Here is a 24,119-nt window from a genome sequence, read left to right as displayed (position 1 = left end):
ATATTATTATAAACATTCTGTTATAAAATACAATTTTGTTATAAATGAAATACTACTTTTGGGAAATGATATACTTATGTTTTTAAATTTTAATATTATATTTAGTTTATAAGTTTTCTATTGTACAACTAAGAAGTAAAAGTTACTCTTTATAAAAAAAAATTATGTTTACACCAATAGAAAAATTAAATCCAATTATTTTAACTGATCTATGATGAAATATATATATAATATTTCCCTATGATGAAATTTTTATTTTATCAACCTTGGTGGATTATATGTAAATATCATACTTGGTTGAATAGATAAACATCCACATATGATACCAAAGAAAGTGTATCTTTTCTTGTTTCCCAGAAATTCTTTTTTATTATGAAATGAGTGCTTACACTACATTTACAAGTTTGAATTTAATCTAGATAATTATGGCTAACTGGCTGATTCTGATGACACATGGCTTGACTGATTCCACATGGTATTCCACACAAAAGTGAATTATATATAATTTTCTCTTAACATAAATATCAGTTTACTTCCTAATATATAATGTGTCTGTGTTTTTTGAAAGGTATGTATGTATGTGTGCAGATTTAATAATAAGTAAATACAAAAATAAATATATGCAATAAATCCAGAAATATATGGAAGAAATATTATCTTTATAAAAGCTGGCAAGACAACTGCAAAACTTCCCAGGGCTGTACTTTATGTTCAACATAATTTTTAAAATGGAAATAAGATGGAATTGTTAAAAAAATTTTATTTAATTTTAAATAAAATTGTAAATATTAAGTCCTATAAATTAAATAATTTGAATAAATGAAAAAAAAAAATGCAAATATATTAAATGTAAATTATTAAGGATTATAATTACTATTATTAACATTAATAGAGAACAATAATGTTTTCATTGGTTTGGCTGACCGGATTCACGCAGCAGATTTTTCCTGCAATTTGTTAACAAAATTGTAATCATAAATGAACATTTTTGTAGGATGATGAAAATAATTTTAAAACAAATTTAACAAACTAATCAAGACAAAATTGCACCTAAAGAAAAAATAAGATATTTTAAAAAAGATATTTAAAATAAAAAGTTCAAAATTAAATCAGTTAAATAATAATGAATTATTTATTTTGGCATTTAAATCTAACTGTAAAGAATTTTTGAAATCTATTAATAATAAATGTGGTGGGGTATTTATAAAACAAAGAGTAACTAATGTGAATACATTTACTTATGTAAACCTATCAGATCATTTAAAATATTTTTAGTACATATGTCACGCAAACTAATCCGTATCATGTTATTTAAGGAAAAAAGGTCCAGAAATCTTTTGAGTAACGAATTATATTAATGAATTGGAGCAATTAAAAAAATATTACCTTAATACATTGAAAAATTAAAACAAGTTGAATACACAGGCAGATCATAAAGGGGATATATATTTAGTTTAATTTATATTAAAGACAAGACTAGAGAAGAGAGACATTAAAGCTGATTATGTTAGCTACAATGTTTAACATTTTCTTACGATTTTATTTCTAACAAATCAAATAAATGTCTGTGATTTGTTAAATAGGTAAAATATTATAAAAAAATTAATTTCTCCGCTAATTTATTTTATCTTTTTTTGTCTTCAGTCATTTGATTGGTTTGATGCAGCTCTCTAAGATTCCCTATCTAATGCCAGTCATTTCGATATATCCTACACCCCTGACAATTTGTTTACACAATCCAAACATAGCCTGCCTTCACGTTCCCATACACCTGTCAATTCCAATATCAAAGTGATTATTCCAGGATGCCTTAAGATGTGGCCTGTAAGTCTGTCTCTTCTTTTAGTTATATTTTTCCAAATCCTTCTTCATCAATTTGCCGCAACACCTCTTCATTTATCACTTTATTCACTCACCTGATTTTTAACATTCTCCTACAGTACCACATTTCAAAAGCTTCTAATCTTTTCTTCTCAGGTACTCCAATCATCCATGTTTCACTTCCATATACAGCTATGCTCCTAAACACATACTTTCAAAAATATTTTCCTGATTTTTAAATTAATTTTTAATACAGGCAAATTATATTTCTGATTGAAAGCTCATTTTTCCTGAGCTATTTGGCATTTTATATTGCTCCTGCTTCATCCATCTTTAGTATTACTACCTCCCAAATAACAAAATTCTTTTACTTCTAGTCTTTTCTTGTCCTATTTTTATATTCAGTAGTCCATCTACTTTATTTCTACTACACTTTATTACTTTTGTTTTGTTCTTGTTTATTTTCATGCGCTAGTTCTTGCACAGGACTTCATCCTTGCCACTCATTGTTTCTAAATCTTTTTAACTACTAGCCTAGAATTAGTATATCAGCAAATTGTAGCATCTTCAGTTTGCATTGTTACTCAAATCTAAACTATTCTTTAACATCATTAACTGCTAGTTCTATATAAAGATTAAAAAGTAACAGGGATAGGGAACACCCTTATGTTGGACTCCCTTTTTTATTACCGCTTCTTTCTATGCTCTTTGATTATTACTGTTGCAGTTTGGCTTCTATAAATGTTAGCAATTATTCTTCTATCTCTATAATTGAATCCTAAATTTTGTAAAATGCTGAACATTTGATTCCAGTCTACATTATCAAATTATTTTTCTGTAAATGCCATATATGTTGGTTTGTTTTTCTTTAAAGTTCCTTCTACTTAATCTAAGCACTAAAATTGCTTTCCTTGTCCCTATACATTTCCTGAAACCAAATTTGTCTTCTACTACTACTTCTTCCACTCTCCTGTACAGAATTCTAGTTAAGATTTTTGATGCATGAGTAATTAAACTAATTGTTCTGTTCTACATATTAATCTGCTCCTGCTTTCTTTGGTATCAGGACAATAACACTCTTTTTGAAGTCTAACAGAACTTCCCCTTTTTTGTAAACATTACACACCAGTTTGTATAATTTATCTATTTAAGATACTAATAATACATCAATCTCTTAATTATAAAGCAATTTTTCAAAAAATTAGTTTAAAATAGATTGGAAACTTAACACATCATTTAGAAAAAAAAAATATTTTTTTAAATTTCAAAAGATAAAACAAGAAAGATAAAATATATGAAGATAGATATCAATTTTAAGGGGTTTATAAAATCACCCCACCAAAAACAAATTGACAAAATCTTGTAAAATTTTCATGCATTCTGAAATCTTTGAATTATAAAGATATTTTGCTAAGAACGTTTTCAAAACATCGGAAGATACAAATATCTAATTGGGTTAAGCTACAGTAATTATTTTTCCCATGGCTACATAAAGCAACAGCGGTAAAATTTATTAGGATATATAGACAAAAATCATGAAAAATAAAATTTTTCTATGGTTCACAAATTAATTTTACTAACAATTTTTATTTATTATCGTTCTATAAAATGGACTTCAAACAAAAAATAAAATACAGACACTGATTATTACTTTCATTAATTAAAGCAAACTATTTTCCAATTTTTTTTAACAAACAAATCTTTTTTTAATAGTCTGCCTAAGATGAAAATCCACCTTAAACCTCAATTCACCTAATGACCTCATTTCTCCCACCAAAGTGATTGTTGTTTTCTAAAAGAAAACAAGTTCATTCGTGAACTTTAATGTTTAATAAAATATAATTTCACCCCTAAGCAACAAATAAAACAGTAAATCAGCAATCTCCAAATTCTTTGTTCGTGTAACTCTAGCACAAATATAATTATAAGTTGTACCCCATATTTTACATATATATATATATATTATATAAATACATAAAATTGTATATGTGTGTGTAGTCAGAAATCAAATTATTTATACTACTTCTTTGGTGTAACCCCCAAGAATCACTTATATACATGTTTGATGATGTTATTTAAAAATTGCTGGTACCACACTGTTTGAGTCACCACATTTTTTACCTCAAATTTAAATTGTTAAGAGAAGAAATAGTTTACTTCTGAGCCAACAGCAAATGATTGTGCAAAATTATCTTAGTAAATGTTTATAGTTTTAATATACTAATATAAATTTAAAAGTGACTACATAATATGTAGGCTGTGCAGATACTTCAACAGTTGTTCACTCAACACCAACATTCTTTTAAGATTAATGCTGTAAACTGCATAAACTAAACATACAATACTACTATAGCACATGATAAAAATATAAATTAACTATTTTATTTCTGAATCAATTACATAAAAAAGGTTCATAGAAATTTAGTTTAAACCAAATCCCACTCTCTGAAGAAGAGATCAATTTCAGTGGCCTACTGAAATCTTACAAACATCTACAATGATATGATTTTTATGACAATTAGGTTATAAACAGAGAAGTACTTTTAATTACCTTTATTTCATCTTTTTTTTCCTGACATAACACCACAGGTAAAGCTAATAATAAATAAACCATTAACAACCACAACCATGAATACATACTTCGGTGATTAAATATGTAACTACTACAACGCAAGGATGACAGCGATATAGGTTTACAGATAAAGCTCTTCATCTTTATTTTTCAGCACCTATTAAAAAAAAATTTAGAAATAAAACATTATATTAATACATTTTTCTAACCATAACATATAAAATTATTGTAAAATAATATTTTGTAATAACCACTTTCATTTAAAAATAAAAAATTGGTATAATCAAAGAGGTGTGGCCAATGACAAATCATCTCTAGAAGGGGTCTGGTAGAACCGTTTAAATTGTTCAATTGGATACTTACAAAAGCACATCGATACTTCCTGGAATTGTTCTATCATAAATGATGTTCCTGTACTTTCTATTTATAATAATAGTGAATTTTAATTTAGAAGAATTGCTTACAATTTTGTTTCATTACTCAGGTTACAAATCTTACATGATAACATATTTGTACTCACAACATCGATTAATAATATATTATTCATTAAAGCAAGATGCATGACTTTAGGTTGTCAGCCAGGGTACCTAATTTTTTACGATACCCATGATAAAAAGTAAATTAATTTCTAATTACTTAAATATTTAAATGCGTCACCAGTTTTGTAGCAACTCATCTCAAATAAAGGTAGTAAAAATATTCTACTTAATAATTAACAGAAAAATTGCATACTTAATGCATCAGATAGCACTGATTTTCATTTCCTAACATGTGATACATGATTTTAATCTGTTTTTTGATGTTGAATATGAATTCAGAATCTTTGTAACATCCATAATTTTCCATTTTCATAATTTTTTTATTTTTCAACATATAGTTAGCTTAAGCTCCTATATTGTATTTTGTTAGCTCATTTTTTATTGTTTAACTTTGTTAACATAATTTGTAAGCTATAAATAAGCAATACTAGGCAAGGGATTAAATCATATCATAATTACATATTATGACATTATATCTAATACTGAAGAGTGAGCCTTCATGGACAAGATTAATCATGCCTGTGCAGGTCAAAACATGTAGCTGAAAACATAACTGTGTTGTTTGTAGTAAGCACTGGATTTAGGAATGAATTTTGTTCAGTCTTATTGGTGTCTTAAGTTTGTTAGTGCAGTGTCATAATGCCTTAAAATTGTGAAAATGATGTGGATACCTTTTGTTATATATGTGGTGAGTTTACTATAAAATCAAATAGAAAAAACCTTACACCTTTAATTAAAAAAGCATATCATTTATACTTTCAGTGTAAAATTGGTGATCAGGATATAACTGTTCTGTATATTTAAGAGGATGGCTGAAAGGTACACAGAAGGTGTATGGTGTACCTATGGTTTGGCGTGAACCAAAGGATCAAGTAAATGATTAAAAGTATGTCTGAAATTTCTAAAAAATAAACATACTGCAAAATATCCTTCATTGCAATCTGCTATCAGGTCTGTATCTCACAGTGAAATTATTCCAGTTCCTGAGCCACCTGTGTGTGTATGTTCTGAAAGGTGCGATGAAGAATCAGGAAGTACTGAAGAAGACAATGATTTTGATTTGGGATTATCTTATATCACAAGATGAATTAAAATGACTGTCAGAGGTTTAAATTTATCAAAAAATCAAGATGAACTATTAGGATCAAAACTGCAAGGTTGGAATTTACTTTAAAAAAAATACAAAAATTTCGGGCTTTCGAAGCCAGCAAAAAGAACTTTCTAAGTACTTTATTGATGAAAATAATCTGGTTTATTGCACAAATATTGATGAGATTATACTGCACTTAGGACAAGTTCATAAACCTGAGGACTGGTGCTTTTTCATAGATTTGTCCAAGTATTGTTTAAAAGTGATTCTACTACACAACGGTAACAAATTCCTTCGATACCAATTGCTTATGATATTAATTTGAAAGAGAAATATGATGTGGTGAAAGACATTCTTGAAAAAATAAATTATAAAAAACATAACTGGAACATATGTGGTGATTATTGCTAGGTACGCAGTTAGCTATACTAAGTACATATATTTTCTTTGCAAATAGGACAGCCAAGCTAGGGATAAACATTATGTTACCAAAGAGTGGAAGAAACAAGACAACTTAACTCCAAATGGGAAAAATATTATTTATGAGCCCTTGAACCCAAAAAAATATTTTTACCCCCTCTACATATCAAGCTAGGGCTAATGAAAAATTTTGTAAAGGCAATGAAGAAGGAGAGTCCCAGATTTTTGTACATCAGGCAGAAATTTCCAAGTGCAAGTAAAGAAAAAATTAAAGAAGGAATAATAATAATAATTGTTGGTCCTTAAATAAGAGAGTTGGTTAAAGATGATGTATTTAACTCAATGTTAAACAAAAAGTGCAGCTTGGGCTTCATTTAAAGATGTTTGCAAAAATTTTCTTGGCAAACAAAAATCTGACAATTACCAGAATATTATTAATCAACTTCTTACTTCATAGAGCTATGAGATGAAATATGTCTTTCAAAATACAGTTCTTCCAATCACATCCCGGACAACCTCGGAGATGTAAGTGACAAACACAGTGAACATTTCCACCACAACATTTTGGTGATGGAAAGCCGCTAAAGGGATATGGAATAGGACAATAATTCAGGATGTGCCTGAGGCTATTTATAAAAGAAAAGCATCAGTGAAATCATTCTAACACAGGTGTGGCCATGCAAAGTTATAAATTTTACATATTTATAACTTTTCTTTTCTATCAGTGTAATTATTCTACACTAAAAATAACTTATCCATTAAGCTAACTGATAAACAAAATAAGTACCAGTAAGCATTTGGAAATTTTTCAGCCTGACAAAGAAAATAAAAGTCATCTTGCAATTCAATACATTTAGACCGATGACTTTCTAACATTTTAATACTCTCAGTATAATGCAATTTATTCAATTCAGCAAAATAAGCGCAGTTGTCTCAAATCCTTTGAACACATAATTTGAAGAGAATCGTCATCAGGAATGTCATTTCTTCAGGTTGGGGAAAGGAAATTAATTGCAGGGATCCAAATCTATCACATATGGAAGCACAACGAAGCATAAGCACAGGTCATTGAGTTTTGCAGCACAACCTGAGATGTGTGTGCCGGTGCATTATCATGATGAAAGAGCACTTTTTTACCTGGCTACCAATGTTTAGGTAAAATAGCACTCTTCAGTTGGTTAGTAGTGAAGCTTAACAACACTCTAGTGACCTTTCTCCAAGTAGTATGTAAGCATCAGAGCACAAGAACCCCAAAAAATCCATAACCATGACTTTTCCTGCAGATGGAATCAGTTTTCTGCTTCCTTTGGCACACTTTCACCTGTTTCTACCTACTGTTTGGACTGCTGTGTTTTATCTACCGGTATAAAACATTTAAATAAATCAAAATACCTTCAAAAAATTGTTCAGAAATGGGTTTTGGTAGACTGTTAACAAATGCGGCATCCATAAAGAAGCTAAAACATTGTGTAAAATGATTACATTTTACACACAACTATTTAATGTTTGTAATCTCTGCAAGCTCCTGCACCTTGACGATCATTTAATACATTATTGTGCATTTTTGTGATGATTTTGTCTGTCGAAGCAGTTAGGATAAAATGATGGAACTAATATAAGATTTAAAGCTAGTTACGGAGAATGTAACAAACTAGTCAATCACACCATTTGTATAACTAATCATAAAAATCAAACTAATGTTATAAATTAAAAAGAAAAATCATAAAACTACTTTTAAAAAAAAGTAATAATAAAATTCATTATTACAATGATACAGACTTCTAAGATAAGAATTAATAAATACATAAAAATTAAAACATGATGAAATGGCCTAGAGATTTAACTTGCTAATGCTACTGTTTATAAAAAATAACAGTCATAACTGATAGCAGTAATAAATAAATTTAAAATACTTAACTAAAACGTAAATTAATCTAAAAAACATTTAAAAAAGACTTATTTCTTATAATAAAAGAGAAAACTAACCTAATTACAAAGTAAAATTGCAAATACAGTTAAGTGATAATATAATCTTTATAGTGTTCATAAATAACATGAAACAAATTTTGGGTAGATCAGTTCATTTATTTTCTTAAAAATTATCAAACTGCTCTAACAATTCAGAAACAAAAGGATACTTTGTTTCAACCATCATTTGAACATCTTAATTTTAAAAAAAGTTGTATAGCGTAGATAAAAATAGTGTGATAAGAAATGAAGGTAATATGTATACAAAATGCTATTTACCGGAACTCTTATTATTTGTACAAAGATTTTGCCAGGAGTCGCTTTGCTTGTTTCATATACTTCTACACGCTAGAAAAATGACAGCAAAACTGACATTGCTATTTAAAAATGTTTACTACACCCTACATCCTAATTATTCACTTTTTTTAGTTTTAACATTTTATATCTTCCCTAATAAAGTTTTGACTTTCATTAATTTCTTTTTCCTGTTTAGCCTCCGTTAACTACAGTTTTAGATAATACTTCAGAGGATGAATGAGAATGATATGTATGAGTGTGAATGAAGTGTAGTCTTGTACATTCTCAGTTCGACCATACCTGAGATGTGTGGTTAATTGAAACCCAACCACCAAAGAACACCAGTATCCACGATCTAGTATTCAAGTCTAGGACTTGAACGCTGACTCTCGACTTCCAAATCAGCTGATTTGGGAAGACGCGTTCACCACTAGACCAACCCAGTGGATGACTTTCATTACTAAATAAAATTTTCTTTACTTTTTTTTTCTTCTATTTTATTTCATCAGGATTTTGCAAATTAATCTAAGGCTTCCTAGTATCAAAGTGGATATTCTTAGTATCTGTAGCCATAGCACAGCATAGCCTAATACACTGCTTTTTAATAATATTGAAAAATTATATTTTGTTAAGTAAATAAATTAATTTATTGTTTTATAATTTGTATAGATTTAAGGTTTAGGTCTCATATGAAAAATAATACAAAAATATTAACACACAGGCAGGGCAATAATAAGTACTTAGAGAGTTTTAAATGCTGAAAGAAGTGTGTGTGCATACAAAAATGTTCTGCTGAGGCACAGACCTGTGAAATCAGTAGAATTATTAAGAGTGTGTTCAAAATATTGAACAACTAGCAACTGAAGAGGATTTAGGCTTATAAACCAGAATAACTGCTAATATGGAAGACATTCATTACAATCACACCATGTATAATTCTTCATAATAAGTTCCTGTATCCACCTTCATTGCATTCATGCTATCTTACTGGCTAATTTCCAAAAGGTTGTCACTGGGTAATCTACTAGCATGTAGATAATCTTATGTCAAATATTTTATTTATAGGAGAACCATCATTTATTTAGGTTGGGATAAATGATTTCCATAACCATTTCTGGGCTGAAGAAAGTCTACAATCTACTTCATCCAGGCATCACAAAAAAATTTCACGATATACTGGATGATAATTCTCCTAACACAAGAAAATAACAGGCACGAGATTGTATTTGTACACATTTTTCACAGCACTATCAGATGAAAATGCAGAGCATATCCAAACCACTTTAGAATGTAATTTAGAAATTCACAACATAGGCAAGCTACAAAGATACGAGATTACTTAAAAGTGTCTATATATGAAGCTGAATAAATCACAATTATTGTATCCCAGCAAACATAACAAAAGGTTCAATATAGTATTGCATTTCTGGAGAATATGAAAGAGGACAACTCTTTCAAATAACTAATTTTTTCAGATGACATATTTCATCTTTGGTAAAGTTAACTGGATAATGTTAAAATTTGGGTGAGTGAAAATCCTTCCATAGTAATATGAGATTTGCATCATTATATTACAAAACTAGCTATACTACAAAGTTTTGAGTACTTCATTTTAATGCAAGATGGTACTCCAGCTTGTTTACAATCTGGGGTCCAGTGTTAACTTAATTATGCAATTCCAGAATGATGGACCACAAACGGTAACAAAAAATCTTCCTCATGGTCTGAAGCTTCCCAGGTCATCAGACCTTACTCTCTGCATTTCTTTGAGATACACAAAAAAAAAGATGCTTGCTATTCTTTAAGATCTGAGGCAACAAATCCGAAGTAGAGAATTCAATAATTAGGGACCAGTTAATTCGTGTGTGGCAAGAAATGGTCAACCATTCTGACATTTGTTATGTTTATGTTGAGTGAGCACAAGCTAAGGACCATAAAACTTTGAATCCTCCTTTATCCAGATAAAAAAAAATTGAATTTCAATCCTTTTTTTAATAACAGTACTTTGATTACTGCAAGCCACTGTTATAGAAATAATTAGTTTGCTTAAATTTAAAATGAAACAACTATATTTACATTTCTATTTTGTAATGATTATTAATTTTGAACTGTATTATGAAAAATAAAATACTTTCAACCTTCTAATTTGTAAATTTTGTTTACCCATAATAATAAATTCTTAACAGAATACTGATAAAAATTTGTCTAATAACTGGTATAGTGGTATTTTAACAATATTTTTTGCTAATGTGTATGTTGCAATCTGTTCAACTGGTGAACAATAAGCAACTCCCATGGCCCAATGAGATGGGAATGGTATTATGACATGTGAACTATTAATAGTCTTGGCTAATATTATTACACAATGGCAGAGATAAAAACTGGCACAAAATTATTTTACAATTTTGAGCATGGACTCATACTAATATTTTCCATTAAAACAGTATACATTTTTTTCCAGTGTTACTTTTTCAACAGTTTTATTTTTCTACTGTTCGTTTTACCCGAATTCTTCCAAACTGAACCCATAAAAAGTTTGATTTAATTAGTTATTGGGATTGACTAAAACTGATATTTCTTACTTTTACGGTTGACAAGGCAGTAGTTCAAGCTTTTTAGTTTGATAGATATAGTTTATTAACTATTATTTTTCCAGTCATTTATTTTTATATACTAATTCCTAATTATGTATTCGTATTAACGATGATTAATATATATATTTTTTTTTATAAGTTGATTGATAGATAGTGTAAATCAAAAATATGCTGGAGTATTTTGTAAGTAATGTAAGGTATTTATTATTTTAAAATGAATTAATCATTGCAATATGAATACCATCAATGTCAATGATTCGGTTTGATGTGTATAAGACAAGCATCATGACTACCAGTAAGGTAATAAATAATAAACACCTCATTGTACAAACTTAAATTTTTAAGCAAGTAATATTAAGAGTAACATTTCTCCTTCAAAGTTCCTTCTTTCAAAGTTTTCCTACAAACCCCTCTCCATCCATATTTTGTGGTATTCCTGTAGTTAAGTTATTAACTAATAAAGATTTAATTATTAAATTTTACATTAACATTTACATAATTATAAATTTTTTAATTCCAATTTCATAGAGGTGTTACACAATATTGAAATTGAGTAGCACACTGAGCAAATAATAGAAAAGCTTCAAGATGTTACACTTACATAAAAAATAGTTTGGTTTTTAGTGAGAATTTTATACGACATTACATTCTTGGCAAATTTTCTTTGACAAAAGAAAAAAATTGGATACTTATACTTGCAATCACATTCTTTTAATTTATTTATATAGCAATCAACAGGCTGATGGCCAATAATAGTTACAACGGTTAAATTTTGTTGCATGTGAAAAATGCCATGGGATTTGGACCCAGTAAACTACAAATGAAGGACAGAGATACTACCACTTCTTATTACTAATTATTATTAAGAGATACTAATAATTATGCTTAAATAATAATCCTTCCACACATTCCTAACACTATACCTCTACATTTAATAATTTAAACAATAAATTTGATACAAAACATGTTTTCATTATACTAACTCAATTTAAATATTGACAACTAAGCATTCATCTACAATAATTCAATATAAATAGTACTTACAACTTACTAAATTATTTCTTGCATAACTGCAGTTTCGCATATTTATAAAAATAAGAAAACCTCAAAGTAATAATAATAATACAGAAAAAAACCCAAGTAAAATGATTCTTTTATTCAATTTGAATCTAAAATCTTTATCTAATAATAAAACCAATAACTTGGAGGTGGGCATGTTCATGACTTCCTACATCACATTACTGGTAACTTTTTTTATTTTTGTAGGAACTGCTAGAACGTTTTACAAAACTAATTTAAGATATTTACAGTTACAAATTTGGAATGTTTAAATTGTATATATTTTCTATTCTTTTATAATGTGGAAACTTGGGAGACCAAAGCAATATATTAGAAAAACTACTAGCTTTTAAAAAGTGTTCTTAAGCAATGAATACTTAAGATAGCTATTTCACCAGGTAGTGTGAAATGACTAAAAATTATGCACAAGAATGTAAAAGTTTTCAACACTGTCAAATGCAGGATAGCACATTTTGAAGGGGAAATACTCAAAATGTGTTTTTTTAATTTAAAAATTATGGGGAAGTTGAATAGGGGAACAGAGGAAGTGTTGGAAAAACGGCAGTCCTCATTCAAGAATTCATGAGTACTGTTACATATAAAATCTATTTCACGGTAGAATTATTTAATCATCACAATTAATAAAACTGTGATTCCTATGTGATAGATGTTCCTATGTGATGGCTTGGGTAGTAGAAGATGGAAAATAAAGAAGCAGCTTTTATCTCCATTCTGTTTAATTCATTAACTTTGACAGTAGTTTTTTATTTCATATCGTAATTATTTTAGATTAATTTTCGTTAAGTATTTCAATAAGAGTGCAAAGGATGAGATAATAGACAGAAAAATGTTATTTTATTTAATATTAGTTATACAACCACTTATATAAGTTTTGACTAAATGTTATTTACTAAATAAATTAATATTATAAAACACATGTATTTGCAATTTTTTTTTCTGTTTCTAATAATAAATTACACATTCCTACTCAAAAAACTATATATTTCAAAATAAATTATCTAATTTAATACTCAAACCCTGATATACTTATAAAATGCAATATGTAATCAAAGGTTTAGTAAACTAATAGTATATGGCTATAAAAACTAATTTTCCTTTTATTAGCTTTTTCATTATTGTTAACAACAAAGAGTATAAGTTTGAATCCTTACAAAAGTGTTATCAATGCTCATTTAATATTCTTTCTTTTACATTATTGTTTTAAGACTGTAAAGCAGTCATTGATAACACTAAAAATGTTCTTAATATATTATGTAATCATGAGAGAAATTATCAGATTTTAAGTCCATGTTCCTTCTAAGGATGAATTAAATATCTTTTTAAAAAACTCAATGTAAATAGGGATTTTAATATACAGATTACAGTTTAATTTAATGCTATCTACAAATTTAGCGTATTACATTTAAACACAGACTATCTTACAGAAAATTTTATTCATTATCACTAATCAGTTTAATAAAAATAAAAACAACACATAACTACAGAAACAATAAGGTATGAGACATTTTTAAAAAAAATATGGTGAAACTTTATGCCAACAACTATTTAATCTATAAATACATTTAATATACTTTGAAATGAATGTATGTATGCATCAAGAATACATCTGATTAAGAAAAAAAAATCACAATTTTAAACATGAGGTATTGTAAAGATTCCAAATGATAAGTTTTTATAGTCAAAATAACTACATCAAAATCAGCTTTATTTATTTATAATTTGAACCTACAATAAAAATTTTATGTAAATTAATAATGTTCTTTTTTCAACTATAATAGAAATCAATCCATATTAATTGTACTAAATATATATAACCAATATAATTGAATTTCAACATTATGCAGACTTTTTTTTTAAAAAAAAACATAATTAACATAAAATGGATGCTATATCGGCCGCTTTTACTTATTAAAAAACTCACCGATAAAAAAAAATCACAATAACGGCTATAGTAATGCACGAACAGTTATAACTCGCATAAAACGACACTACAGAATACAAAAATAAACCGAGTTACGGCCACTTTCTAACATAAATTGCAATCAGGTAATTAAATATATTATCAATTTCCTATTTAGTAATGGATATCAATTACTTAGTAAGAAAATGCCCTACCTTAGTCTATGGCCATTAAATAATTAAATTAAATGCAGCAGTGATCCACCGTCTAACATAACCAAAACTGCATCATCCGACCATAAAATAAACCTAGGAACAAATAATGTCAAACTACGACAAGAACACAAAAAATATATATATAGTTTAACTAAATATGAAAGAAAGTAAATCACTAACTTATGATATGCCTAATTATTGTACATATCGTAAAATACTACTATTTTCCTAAAAATTAGCTAACCTATATAAGGCACCATGGTAACAAGCCGTAACTGCTACTGCGAGAACGTTCTCGAGATAACGCTTACAGCAATATATTTAAAAAAAAGTAATATTACTCACCCAGATTATAATTCTGATAAATACGACTTCTATATAATACGTCTATGAGTTCTTAATCTCATAGACAACTCCCATTCAACAATAGCGGAATCATTTCATCATTTGTTATAACATAATTAAATCACCCTACCAATGAAATGTTGTTACATGAAAGGTCCAATCACAGTTAAACAGTTGGCCGGTTAATGTTAATGCAGTATGATAAACACAAAAATATATAATTACGATCAACCTTTTTATTAATTAATAGTATTTACTCGTTACATAATTTCCTTATTACATACCTTGAAAACTAAATTATGTATTTATTGTACTTTTGTTTGATAATATATTTTTAAAATATTAAGAAAAATTGTAGTTTTGAAATACATTAATTTAATATGTGAGAGACATTAACTTTTTTTTTTAGAAAAACTGTTCGTTTTATTAATTTTATAATTATATTTTTATGATCTTCGAATATAATCATATATTGGTAGCCATGCGATGTATTTAAAAAAAATAGTAGGAGAATGCCAAAGGTATATTATGCTTTTTTCGGAATTATTTGTAATTCTTCAATCTAACAAAATGTTAGAGCCATAACGTAAGGTATTGTAACCTCAAAGTAAATATAAATTAACTTGGTCAATCTTTCAGCTACTCCGGTGGAAGAATTAGAAAATTAAAAAATATTTTGTAAATTTATTAATGTTCGGGTTAGCAGTTCCTTTACGTGTTTTTTTTGTCGATCTTGTCCCAGTACCTAGAACCCCTAGGGTACTGGGACAAGAATCCCTAACCAAAAGTACTAATGTGTTTCGAACTGCTATATCCATGTTCTTTCAAATTTTATTGGTTATGAATACAGATCTGATTTCGAATTTTTTTTTAATAAAAAATTTCGTAAGTTTTATGGCTGGTCAGTATCGAGACAGTTTACTTCATTAAGACTTGTAGATTTATCTCGTGTGTAATATATATATATATATATAATACATGCTATAATTAATATATATATATATCCTGAAATGTCTCCTCTTTTTAAACAAGTAAAGGTTGCAAACTAGAAAAACTTAACAAATCTCCATAGTATGTATCGTGAATGAGTTATCAGGTGGCTCAGGCTAGTAAAGAAACATCAGATATGTTAGGTACTGGATCTAACATAATTATCTTTTTTTATCATTTCAGGTGATATTTTGTCATCGTTATTATACATGACAACTCAAGCTACAAATAACTATGGTTGACTTCAGTAGCTACCATAGAAGGATATAATATTTATAAAAATATCCAATTTTTGTAATAAAACTATTTCCATTCAAATGCTTTCCCCTGAAATCACTTTCAGTAAGATATTACATGGATGACCAATTGATGTAGTAACAGTTTCTAATTTAACTTTTCTCATTGATGACAATTATAAATACATGTCATTATTATTGGTATCTACTTACCCACATGCAAATCGGCATGAATACAATGCAAATGCAACATTAATTAATATAAAGTTATAAAGCAGTGTTTATTGCACAATTAATTATTTTATTTTATTATTCTATCACCAAACAATATTTTTTTTTTTGTTACTGTGACAAAAAATTACCAGCAGTATTATTGTAGTTAATCATACATATTTTCATTGTTAAAGATAACAGAAGAAGAATTAACATTTTTATTAGTTTCTTGATTAATTGAACTCTGTTAGCATTAAACAAAAATAAGTGTGTTATAATCATATTGATAATATAAAAAAAACAGTTATACTATATTTTATTAAAATTAAAAAAAATTATGATTAAAATATAAATAAAGATTTAAAAATCCAACCGTTTCACTATAAGCTGCTAGTGGGCTTGTAGCCTGTGTAGTGTTGCCATATTTTTGGCGAGTGAAACCAGGACACTTGTAAATGAGTTGGCTACCTAGGTATAAACCCCCCCCCCCCACAAAAAAGGTGCTCCAAGGGGCCTTCTTCACAAATATTTGAAAAAACCTTTTTTTATTACTTACTGTATTATTGTTTAAAATACAGAATACAAGACAAATAACATTCAAATTCATGTATTAAAAGTCTCTACAGCTGCAGTAACGAATTTAATAGATTCACTTTCAGTACCACTGTATCACTCATACTTGTTAGATGATTTCACAGCTTTTATAAGGTCTGATTGATTTTTCACATAATTGTAAACTAAACACATGCTTTGTTGAAGTTATAGTGACAAATTAGTAAGTTTTGAATTCTTTTCACTGAAAGGCAGTTGTGTTCATCAGTCTACTGAGATGACATAATTGAAAAAACTCTCCTCACATTTGCATTGTAAGCTGGTATTGAAAATAAGTACTGACACATTTTCAACAAGTGAGAATACTGACACTTATCCATACTCTAAAAGCACCTAACCCACTTTTCACTTGAATTTAAATTCTCCCAATTATGATCTTCTTCATCATGCTGTTTGTCCATTAAAATTGTTACCATGCTCTTCAGGCAAAGAACTGATCAAAAATCTCACTTTCTGAGAAGGAAATGTTCTTTGATGTAAAATAAGCCACAGTATTTTCTATTTGATCCCAATCCGGGATTGCCTTTAGTATCATCCAGTTGAAGGTGGATAAAGACTTACTTCACTTATCCAAGTAACCATAATCTGTCTGGAAAGATTCCCTACATTCCCTAGTAAACTTATTCTATCACATTCTTTCTCTTTAGCTATTATCTGCTTAGTTTTAAACCTGATAAAGAGATTCTTCTCATTTTTTTTTAAGAGCCTTCAAAGTTTGTCAGGATTGATTTAACCTCAATAACTGAAATATTTAAAGATTCAATTGCTTTTAATTTTCAATGAAACAAATACAGCTGATTGTGGAGAAACCACAGATAGGCCTCACTCAGTGTGATTGAGGAAAAACCCAGGAGTATCGTAAGGGATTTTTCCTACTGAGGAAGTATGCCTTCAAAGCTTCCAACAAACTTAAACTGCATTCAACTGTAGGCATAGGCGATACCCATCTTGTTCTTGATGGTAAAGAACTGTTTGTAAGTTATGTCAACAAACTCACAGAAACTTTTAAGCTTTTGGGTTCTGATTGTATAAATAGAGGAATAGTTGAAGAATTTGACAACTATAGTTTTAATATCCACAGCAAGGACATCAGCTGCACAAGAAACTGTGTTGTGCAATATGTGTGCAGAGCACCCAATCCCCTCTATGTCTTTCCCCAAATTACCTTGGAGTTTATAGAAAATGTTGCTTACCCCTATGCGGTTTGCACCTCCAAAATTAGGTTGTGTTTTGCGTTCCAAAATTATATGGTATATGAAGTGTCATCTTTTAGTGATGAAATCTTTATTATTTTACTGGTAATACCATTATTTTTTTTTTTGTCTTCAGTCATTTGACTGGTTTGATGCAGCTCTCCAAGATTCCCTATCTAGTGCTAGTCGTTTCATTTCAGTATACCCTCTACATCCTACATCCCTAACAATTTGTTTTACATATTCCAAACGTGGCCTGCTTCAATTTTTTCCTTCTACCTGTCCTTCCAATATTAAAGCGACTATTAAGGATGCCTTAGTATGTGGCCTATAAGTCTGTCTCTTCTTTTAACTATATTTTTCCAAATGCTTCTTTCTTCATCTATTTGCTGCAATACCTCTTCACTTGTCACTTTATCCACCCATCTGATTTTTAACATTCTCCCGCAGCACTACATTTCAAAAGCTTCTACTCTTTTCTTCTCAGATACTCCGATTGTCCAAGTTTCACTTTCATATAAAGCGATACTCCAAACATATACTTTCAAAAATCTTTTCCTGACATTTAAATTAATTTTTGATGTAAACAAATTATATTTCTTACTGAAGGCTCGTTTCGCTTGTGCTATTCGGCATACTATATTGCTCCTGCTTCGTCCATCTTTAGTAATTCTACTTCCCAAATAACAAAATTCTTCTACCTCCATAATCTTTTCTCCTCCTATTTTCACATTCAGTGGTCCATCTTTGTTATTTCTACTACATTTCATTACTTTTGTTTTGTTCTTGTTTATTTTCATGAGATAGTTCTTGCATAGGACTTCATCTATGCCGTTCATTGTTTCTTCTAAATCCTTTTTACTCTCGGCTAGAATTACTATATCATCAGCAAATCGTAGCATCTTTATCTTTTCACCTTGTACTGTTACTCCGAATCTAAATTGTTCTTTAACATCATTAACTGCTAGTTCCATGTAAAGATTAAAAGTAACGGAGATAGGGAACATCCTTGTCAGACTCCCTTTCTTATTACGGCTTCTTTCTTATGTTCTTCAATTATTACTGTTGCTGTTTGGTTCCTGTACATGTTAGCAATTGTTCTTCTATCTCTGTATTTGAACCCTAATTTTTTTTAAATGCTGAACATTTTATTCCAGTCTACGTTATCGAATGCCTTTTCTAGGTCTATAAACACCAAATATGTGGTTTGTTTTTCTTTAATCTTCCTTCTACTATTAATCTGAGGCCTAAAATTGCTTCCCTTGTCCCTATACTTTTCCTGAAACGAAATTGGTCTTCTCCTAACACTTCTTATGGTAATACCATAATCTTTAAAATATTGAAAAGCAAGAGGAAATATGTTTTCTGCTTTATGGTTTCTAGCCCCATAATATGGATTTTTTCTAATTCTGAAACGCAAGTACTAACTGAATGTAGAGAAAGCACGTTATTGATGAGGGCAGTAGCTTTAGTATGCGCTGTAGATTGTATTGTTGCAACCTTAGATTCGGGATGAATAGTTAAATTTAACTTATTTGAACAATGAACTGATTTGAAAGAGTGATGGTGTTTCACAACATGGTATGCTGTTATAAGCTCAGCAGCAGCTATCATTATATCTTATTTGGAATCCTTTTTCATAAAAGGATGCTTCTATCAGCATAGAAGAAGTCACACTGTGCATGCTATTTTTATGTTTGTTTGTTTTTAAGTGATCTAACAAATCAATTCTACTGCCAAACATAAAAAAAGAGAGATCTACCGCCATGACTTACTGAAATGAAGCTGTTGCAGAAAGAACAATTTGTCTCTTCCTTCATTCCTTCTCCTTTTAATAAAAGCCCATTCATTAGAATATTCTTCTCTGAAATGACATTTTCATTTTGGCAATGTGCAAGCAAATGCTACACTAATACGCAACAACAACTGGAAATGTGCGCAAAATGAAATTGGTTAAAACACCAAAACAACAGTAATCAAACTGACTGTGAACAGTGAAGTGACTGACCATGATTTGGTTTGATATCTGTAGGCAGGCATGCAGGCCACAGGTTGTCAACCCTCAAGGAATAAAAATTTCCTATAATAGAGTGAAATTTATCTTCCGCAAAAGTTTTACCCTTGTACATTTACAATATTTACTAAACTGTGAGAATTTGATGTCCTGAAAAGCTTTCTCAGGACACCAGGGTATTGAGGGAAACCCGTACATATGACAACCCTAAACCTGTAGTAAGGCAATATAATCAAAAAATTAAAATTCAGTAAATGCCATTCACTATTAAGACTGGCCCAGGCATTACATAAAAATTGACTTAATTTGTTTTTTATATCTAGTTATTTTTCACTTAGGCATTCATTTATAAATTGCATATTATAAGAGAAAAGGTAACATGGTTTATCTGATTTTTCACCTGGTTGGGTTTATTGAGAGACTAAAATCAGGATTAGGTTTCCCTACGATGAATCTCCCTCATCCCCAGAATTTCTAAATAAATGGCAGTAGGCAACTTAACTGTAATCATGGAAAAATATAATTCCAAATAACTTAAATATTTTAGATGATTCAACCCAGAAAAATCTTTCTTTCTATAGAAACTGATGTATCATAAAATTAAAAATAACATAATTTATGTCAAATATGATAAAAAGAAATTTCAATTCAATTAAATATATATTAAAATTAATGAAGAGAAATTATCACTTAATCAGTTAAATCTAAATGGCAATGAGGATTAGGAAGCGCTTTGCCATATAAGGACTTGAGTCCTTATATGGTAAGTCCAACCAGTGACTCTCAGGTTCTGGCATTCTCAGTATGGAAAGTCTAGTGGATCACACCTACCTCTACAAATCTTTTAATGGGAAAGAAGGAATTCAGGATGATGAAAAGAGATGGGCAATGAAAAGCTATAATCTACTTACAGTTTATTAGAAACCATCTCATATTGCAAATAATGTAATCTATTTTATAATTCAGATCAAATGTACAGCTATAATTAAGAGTCTGATTCTTCAATCTGCATTTCTTGAAAATGGTTCACAAAAAATTTGATTAAAATTAAAATAACATAATAGTTATATTCTCATGTAATGTGGTCATTCAAAATTAATCTCATGTATATAAGAGTTTTCTAATTGTAATCCTGCAATGATAAAACTAAATGTATCATCACTGATAAACTTGGGTAGCTAGTGTTGGTTTTAAAGTTATTAAATTTATTTTATTTTTATTTATGATCACTTTCCTAGATTGTTCACATTAAAACTGGAAATATAATTAATACAAACATTACATAAAAAATAAGTATTAAAACTGAACCACATCAATTAAAAAAAGAAAATATCAGTCAATAAAATCAATATCAATGAAATCAAAATTAAAATAACTTTTAATGCCATAAAAGCTTGTCCTCAATAACCAGAGAGAAGTTGCTCTCTTGAATTCTTATGATTAACACTAGGCCTTGTTTGACAAAGTACTGAAAATCTTGAGAACCAATTCAGAAAAATTATCCTTGGTCTTAGGAAGATGAGAAAGAGGAATATCAAAAGTATCTTTTCATTTGTTATAATAATTGTGCATTTGTTTTTTAATGATAAATTTGAAACAATTAGCCTTAACATTCAAGATGTTTAAACCACAAAAAAGTGTGTGAGCCAAAATATTGTTAAGAAATTGCCAAAGTGTCTACCATTCTATATATTTTAGTTGTGTTACTACTGACAGCTTTTTACATACCTTAGAAACTTGCTGCTCTTAATTCATCTTTATATATTAATGCTGAACCTAAACAATTCAACAGACAGTACTAGTCTTTTCAATTTGTTGAAAAGCAAAGATTTGTTACAAAGAACTATTATAGGAAACTTTTATTTTTTGAGGTTATTAAAAAATATCCTACTGACATGTTTGAAATCTATGTCAACTTTTCAGTGTAATTACAAACTTCAGTTTTTTAAACAGAAGCCTCCCATTTTGAATACAACACGTAATTAATTCTACATTACATGTAAATATTAAATTTGATTTTACTATTTTATTTTTTAAATAATAATATTATTAATTTTGTCTATATTCTAATAAAAGATTACCTACCAATATTTTTTGTTAATAATGTAAAGAAATCACATTGCCTAAAGAAAAGATATTGTTTTTGTAAATTGTAATAAAAAAAAAATTTGTCAAATTCATTAAATTAAAAATTTATGTTTATAAATTAAACTTTCTAATAAAACAACTATTTTGTCAGCGTTTTGTGTGTGTATATATAATAACATATATAACATTAGACACCTAACTATCTGACCTAATATGGCTGAAGGACAGGCTAGGTAACAAAGAACCTGGATAATGTAAGCATAGTGATTCCTGATTTTTCAGTATTTTAAAACCTCTAAGTTTCTTTGATTTCCTTATTAAATTAACCTTGCTGGTTGGATTACTGCAAGTCAAGATAGTGTGACTTGTTCCTTGCTTTTCTTGAATCCTGGTGCAGTGGCTTCCTTTTCTAATGAAAATGTTTTTGTAGGGAGCATCTTATATTTTACACCGGTGTCATCGCAATTGTATAACTGCTCTCCAGAAATTCTCTCCTTTTCAATAAGCTTAAAAATATAGTATTTGATCAAAAGTTCAGCCTCTGTATCAACAGATAAATCCTCCCCATTTAAGGTAATCAGGTGAATACTGAATTGTTTTTTTCCATTGATCTAACCATCCATCACTGGCATAAATTCTGAATTTTCTATTTGTTGCTTAAATTGCAATGTTTTTTCCTGCAATATCAGCCCAGTGACAGACAAGCCTTTTCCTCTTAAGTATTCATGCCATAAAAATAAAGCTTCCTCAATTTCTTTATGTTTATCTTTCAGCATTATTTTTCTTAATTTCATTCCACTTACACTGGATTGGGTAGAACACCACTTATCAATTTCTACTCGATTTTTCGTCTAGTCTCCAAACATACTTTTCCAGATCCTACCTTTGAAGCAATATTTTCTGCCATTATTCCAGAGATCAGTTGCTTTATAATGGACAGTTTCTCCTTTGTAGTCACTACAACCTTTTTTCATTTATTACCCATTTGATAATCTTTAATAAAGAAAAACAATGAAACACACCAAACAACAGGTTTATTAAAGTAACCAGGAACAGTGGCAAATGTATTCCACACTTGTTGAGATCCAATACACAACTGATGAAGTGAAAAACAGGATAGAGGGAAATCTGCGCTTTGCATGTTTCAACTTGTGTTATGCACATGGTACGTACAAGGATTGAAGCAGATGTGTGCTTGCAACAACCTAGGAAAGTAAATTATTCCTCATATCATTATGAATAATTTTTCTTTTTTAACTAGGCCGGATAGTTGAGTCTACTGTATATATATATATATATATATATATATATATATATATGGTAGATTTTAGAGTGAGGTTGGACTGTATTTTCAAAGGTGATGAATGACAACACCTTGTAGCTTGTTGAATAATGGTTTAATGAATTATTGTCTTGAATAACTTGACATATAAAAATAGAAAAAATATAAAATTAAATAAAACATTAAAGCTAACGTTCATCCGAACAAAGAATGGAGTCCATCGGGACTAAGAGTATGATATGACCGCTCTGCGCGGGATTCTAACACAAGACGTCTCGATGTGGAACGGAATATATATATATATATAAAATATAAACTTTATTTATTTATTTGCTAGAATAATAAATTAGCATAAAATTTGATCCAATAAATTTAATTTTTGTAAATTGGGAAAAGCTATTTTGTCATTTTTTTTTTTTTTTGTCTTCAGTCATTTGACTGGTTTGATGCAGCTCTCCAAGATTCCTTATCTAGTGCTAGTCGTTTCATTTCAGTATACCCTCTACATCCTACATCCCCAGCAATTTGTTTTACATACTCCAAACGTGGCCTGCCTACACAATTTTTCCCTTCTACCTGTCCTTCCAATATTAAAGCGACTATTCCAGGATGCCTTAGTATGTGGCCTATAAGTCTGTCTCTTCTTTTAA

General features: G+C 29.0%; 1 protein-coding gene across 2 annotated transcripts in view; it reads right to left on the bottom strand.

Annotated features, from left to right (window-relative positions):
- The window catches only part of Cnx99A (Calnexin 99A), a 60,395-nt gene extending 45,393 nt beyond the window's left edge, over positions 1-15,002 (bottom strand). Inside the window, exons 1-2 of one of the 2 annotated variants that reach the window (XM_075378948.1) lie at positions 14,842-15,002; positions 4,373-4,550 (exon numbers count right to left, since the gene is read on the bottom strand). In XM_075378948.1, the coding sequence (XP_075235063.1) occupies positions 4,373-4,534 (162 nt within the window). In that variant the 5' untranslated portion in view covers positions 4,535-4,550; positions 14,842-15,002. Of the gene's footprint in view, positions 1-4,372; positions 4,551-14,740 lie in introns of both variants that reach the window. The other variant, XM_075378949.1, reaches the window with a different exon arrangement.
- Between the last annotated feature and the right edge of the window lie 9,117 nt (positions 15,003-24,119).

The sequence above is a fragment of the Lycorma delicatula genome, chromosome 11, assembly GCF_047948215.1.
Source record: "Lycorma delicatula isolate Av1 chromosome 11, ASM4794821v1, whole genome shotgun sequence".
Lineage (NCBI taxonomy): Eukaryota > Metazoa > Arthropoda > Insecta > Hemiptera > Fulgoridae > Lycorma > Lycorma delicatula.
Note: the sequence above shows the minus strand (reverse complement) of the source record. Positions and strands in the feature narration are given on the sequence as shown.